Source organism: Siniperca chuatsi, linkage group LG18 (genome assembly GCF_020085105.1).
Source record: "Siniperca chuatsi isolate FFG_IHB_CAS linkage group LG18, ASM2008510v1, whole genome shotgun sequence".
NCBI lineage: Eukaryota > Metazoa > Chordata > Actinopteri > Centrarchiformes > Sinipercidae > Siniperca > Siniperca chuatsi.
Window position 1 is genome coordinate 379,042 of NC_058059.1, and position 5,000 is coordinate 384,041.

At 40.6% G+C, this 5,000-nt stretch overlaps 1 protein-coding gene across 1 annotated transcript in view; it reads left to right on the forward strand.

Annotated features, from left to right (window-relative positions):
- wdr36 (WD repeat domain 36) overlaps nucleotides 1-5,000 on the forward strand; it is a 12,385-nt gene that overhangs the window by 1,974 nt on the left and 5,411 nt on the right. Inside the window, exons 2-12 of the mRNA XM_044174806.1 lie at nucleotides 370-397; nucleotides 506-606; nucleotides 1,134-1,251; nucleotides 1,335-1,467; nucleotides 2,674-2,728; nucleotides 3,145-3,277; nucleotides 3,486-3,661; nucleotides 3,918-4,038; nucleotides 4,334-4,399; nucleotides 4,779-4,868; nucleotides 4,961-5,000. The exon at nucleotides 4,961-5,000 is cut by the window's right edge and continues 103 nt beyond it. Coding sequence (XP_044030741.1) covers nucleotides 370-397; nucleotides 506-606; nucleotides 1,134-1,251; nucleotides 1,335-1,467; nucleotides 2,674-2,728; nucleotides 3,145-3,277; nucleotides 3,486-3,661; nucleotides 3,918-4,038; nucleotides 4,334-4,399; nucleotides 4,779-4,868; nucleotides 4,961-5,000 — 1,061 coding nt within the window. The remainder of the gene's footprint in view (nucleotides 1-369; nucleotides 398-505; nucleotides 607-1,133; nucleotides 1,252-1,334; nucleotides 1,468-2,673; nucleotides 2,729-3,144; nucleotides 3,278-3,485; nucleotides 3,662-3,917; nucleotides 4,039-4,333; nucleotides 4,400-4,778; nucleotides 4,869-4,960) is intronic.

Below are 5,000 nucleotides of genomic sequence, written 5' to 3' on the forward strand. Positions count from 1 at the left end.
GTGGCCCTGGTCCTCCTGGTAGCCCTGGTGGTCCTCGTGGCCTTGGTCGTCCTGGTAGCCCTGGTGGTCCTCGTGGCCCTGGTCGTCCTGGTGGTCCTCGTGGCCCTGGTCGCCCTTGTAGCCCTGGTGGGCCTGGTGGTCCTCGTGGCCCTGGTGGTCCTCGTGGCCCTGGTGGTCCTCGTGGCCCTGGTGGTCACACTGCTTTCTGCTGTTCGCAGTGAATATTTCAGTAGTTTCTGAATGCAGGCGTTTAAATCAACTATCATTTCCTGCAGTAATTATACATTTACACAGTTTATGTCAGAGATCAGCATGTTGACTGATGAGTTGATAAATGTATTGATTAATTGATGTATTGATTACTTTCAGGTGAACCGGTTGGGGATTGTTGCTGTCAGTAAGTAGATTTAAATATTTTTAAACTGAATTCACTCTGATGATGATAATGCTGAAAGTTCTGCTCTGATTGGTTGCTGTGTTGTGATGTAATGTGGTGGTTGTCTAGGTAACAGCCTATCAGATGACATCAGCTGTATGGCAGCAGACAGGATGTTGGTATTTGCCGCCGCCGGACGTCTCATCAGCGCCTTCGCCAGGAACAAAGAGGTAAGAAAACTTTATTTTAAAACATTTTTTGCTTCCATTTTATAAATGTATTTAAATTTGACTATTTAATGTTTTTAATCTGTAATTTTTTTTAAAGTTTTTCGCATTTTCTTTTGTTTAAATAAAATCTTTGTTTAGAGACAAACAGGCTGAAATATATTTAACATAAAAATAAACAATTGATCCTTTTTTAAAATGTTTTCAGAATTTGTTTTTATAATCGTTTTTTTTGCTTCCATTTTGTTTTTATTGTTTTTTTTTTAAATCGGTAACTTTTGTGTTTAATGTTCGAAATTCAAAAACCAGATTAGAGCCAAAATGTAGTTTTTTAAACAATATTTTTTAAATAATTGTTATTAAAATGTATTTTATGCTTTTGTTTTTTCTTCAGTTAAGTTTTAGATTTTATATATTTGTTTTGAAAGTTTTGTTCAAATGTAGAAACCAGAGAGAAAACAAAATAACAAAAAAGTCAAATAAAAGAATAAATAATAAGAGTATTTTGACCCAGTTTGCTCTCCTTACAGGTGGTGATGCGTTACCATGGACACAGACAGGAAGTGCGTCTGCTGCTTCCTCTGGGTGATCAGCTGATCTCTGCTGACAGCGGTGGTGACGTCATCGTTTGGGACGTCCAGGGAGGAGGTGAGGGGGCGGGGCTTCACTTACTCTCCTCTGCTTCTGTATTTTACCTTTCCTGTTACCCATCATGCCTTACTCTCTCTCAGACATCTACCTGCGGCTGCAGTTTGACCCTGCCACCTTCGACGTGTCGGCCATGATGCACCCCAGCACCTACCTGAACAAGGTGCTGCTCGGGAGCTCCCAGGGTGCACTGCAGCTCTGGAACATCAAGACCAGGTTAGCATGTTAGCATGTTAGCATCCAGGCTAACAGGTCTCTACAGCCCCAAAACCTCCAAACTTCCCGTCAGATTTCACTGTGAAACACCTGAAAGGTAAAAGAGCATCATGATGTCAGTTGTTCAGGTCAGTCGGTGCCTTCAGGACAGATTTATCACATCATTGTTCATTTACTGTGCGTTTTTAATGAAGTTTCGCCACATTAAAAAAAAAATCTGCCACATTAACTACGTTTCAACTAAACAAACACAAAAGCAAGAAATATCAAAATCACCGTTTTAAAACCTAAAAATGATTAATTAATATGCCGTTATGCTGCAGCCAATGGCAGGACGACCGTCTTTCCACAGCACAGTCCGACTCGGCTAACGGCTAAAAGCTAACAGACAGGTGTCGCCTATCTGTGATTAACTGGTTTATTTCCACCAAACCAGAGCTGGTGATTGTTGGAACAGTGGAAACACTAACCAGGACGGTTTGGCTGAGTTTTCTTTTGTTTCTGTCGAGTTTGAATGAAGTTTAGATGAGTTAAGCTGCTCTTAGTTCAGTATTTTTCTGTTTGAAACCAAATAGGTGTAAGAATATTTCTTTCGCCACACTTCATCCTCGCCGCTCTGCGGTGCGATGAACAGAGCAGCTCAGCAATAAGAGCTGTAGTTATAAAACATAGAACAGCCTGTAGTCAGGAGCTCGTATATATTAAATTTCATTATTAACGTTAGAATCTGTTTGAACTTCTCCGGTCAGCCAGCAACACGAGACAACAGGCGTCCAACACGGCAAACAGCCGTACGCACGGCAGAACATCTCAGTCGAGCTCAGGCAGAACAGCAGGGCCGGCCCAGAAACCCCCAGTCCTCAGCCCCAGACCCGGTCAGCTGTTCTGAATCATTACCGTCCCACGAGGTTCTTATGCGACGGAAACCTTCACTTCTCCAGTAAATAGGACGAACCTCGTTAGATGTTTCTAGTCCGCTCAGCTCGTAGAACCCGTTGGCTGAGCTCTGAGCCAGAAAGCTAACGTTATGCTAGCAAGACTCAAAGTCAACAACACGGCGTTCGGCTGACAAACAGTGAATGTAATCTGACAGTATGTTTAACAACAAGACTAGCTAGCTGTCCATCTCTATCTCATTAATTCAGTTTTTTAACACTTTAAACGTATTATGTTGCTGATTGTTGTTTTCTTCTTCTCTGTGTTCAGTAAGTTGTTGTTCACGTTCCCCGGCTGGTCAGCAGGAGTAACTGTTCTGAACCAGGTGAGTCATTTTCTAAATTTAGAGATAAATTATACTCGCATTTTTGTAATATTTAAATGTTTTAAATAATTTATTTTGAAAAATGTTCAATTAACATCAACAAAGTAAAGGACAAAATAACTAAAGAAGACAACGGAAACAAACTAAAGTGTCTGTAAAATGTTATTGTAGCTCTTAATGTTTGCTTTCGTTTAAGCATTTAAAAGCTGATTGTTGATTCTGAATCACACATTTAAAACAATCTAAGAAAGGAAGTTAATGTTAAAGAGAAAGTGATGAATGTTGATTTATCCCAACTGAATGTTACTTTGATTTTTTTTATCAATGCTTTTTATTTGAAAATAACTAATTTAAAATTGAAGTGAGCCTCGATCATATTTTTAATTTTTTTTAATAATAAAAACTTAATTTCCCAGAGTCCTGCGGTGGATGTGGTCGGCATCGGCACGGCGACGGGGCGCATCATAATTCACAACATCCGATTGGACGAGACGCTGATGAGCTTCACACAAGACTGGGGACCAATCAGCTCGCTCGCTTTCAGAACAGGTACAGGTGGTAGTCTCATGCCGCTCCATTCACTGCCATTCACATGATATATTTCCTCTTCTGTTCTCGTTGATTGATGCAGTTACCTCTTTAGGGTCCGTTCTGAAGATTATTTGAAGGTTATTTTGCAAAGGTCCCACTTTTTTAGGTCCCGGTTGAGATGGACTCAGGCGCCGCTACTCTCATGGAATCTCTCTCTTTCTGTCAGACGGTCCTCCCATCGTGGCATCTGGCAGTCCTCAGGGCCACATTGCATTCTGGGATCTGGAGCGCCGTCAGCTGGTCACTCAGCAGAGACATGCCCACAGCACAGCCGTTGCCGCGGCAACCTTCCTGCACGGAGAGCCGCTATTGGTCACCAACGGAGCCGACAATGCCATCAAGGTAAAACAGACAGACAGACACGACTGCAATTAAAACTAATTAAAACAAACATTAAAGAAGATGAACCTGTGAAAACTTCACCCTTATTACTGTTTAGTGTTACAAATGTATTTTTTCATACATACTAATTTTTTATATATATATTTTCTTTTTTGATTTTGTGTTTTTAATTGAATTTTCTCTTTATTAAAGACATGGTATTCAGTCCTCCTCCACTAATCCTAATTAATTAGTAATTATTTGTTTTTGTTTGCAGGTGTGGATATTTGACCAAGAGGGGGGTGGAGCCAGATTGCTGCGGCGTCGTCAGGGCCACAGTGCCCCGCCCACCACCATCCATCACCACGGCAACGACGGAAAAAACATCCTCAGTGCTGGTAAATAAACTGCTTCATCATCAGCATAAAACATAATTTATTTTATACAGTTAATAATTATTTTATTATATTAATCGTGTTATATTATTATTATTATTATTATTATTATATTTATATGTTTTTTAAATTGTTTTACTAATAATTTTAGTTCTACTTGGGTGCTTTTAATGTTTATTTTAGTTAGTTTATTTATTTTATTTTATTTTTTACATATTTTACAGTATAATACACATTTTTATTAGTTTTGTAAAATAAATTAGCAGAATGTAAACGATGTTCTTTCTGCCCCCTGCAGGTCAGGATGGGACGCTGCAGTCTTTCTCCACCGTCCACGAGCGCTTCAACAAGAACTTGGGTCACGGTCAGTTCAGCCGTCCAACCAGACTCTGTTTAAAAGATGTGATTTTAAATATGCTTTGCTCAGCAGCAGAGAACAACTAACGTATGTGAACCGAAATGCTGTGTGACTGGTCAGAGGCTGCTGTTTGATTTGGTATCCATGGTAACAACCAGTTAGAATTGATTTAGTACAACAGGATGCTTTAAAAACAAATCTGGTGTTTTTCCTCGATCATTTCCGATTCACTGTCACCATGAAGAAGGAAAAAAGGAGGCAGTCGGGATAAACAGCTGCTTTTTTGACTTGACGTTGGTTCTGCTGAGAAACTAGAACATAATAAAATCCAGATGTTTGAACGGAGTCTGGCTGAAATATAATGTTCTGTGCTTGTTTTGTCCAGGCTCCATTAACAAGAAGAAAGAGCAGAAGAAGAAGAAGGGGTTGTCCTACGAGGAGCTGCGTCTTCCTGCCATCACGGCGTTCTCCTCTGGTGGGCGCTCTGACACAAACTTAACCCACAAAGAACCCCGTCGAGAAAATGCCGGTTTAAACAGTACCTGTTCTCGCTCTGTTGATTGACAGCTGCTGCTCGTCAGTCAGACTGGGACGGCATCGTCGCTTG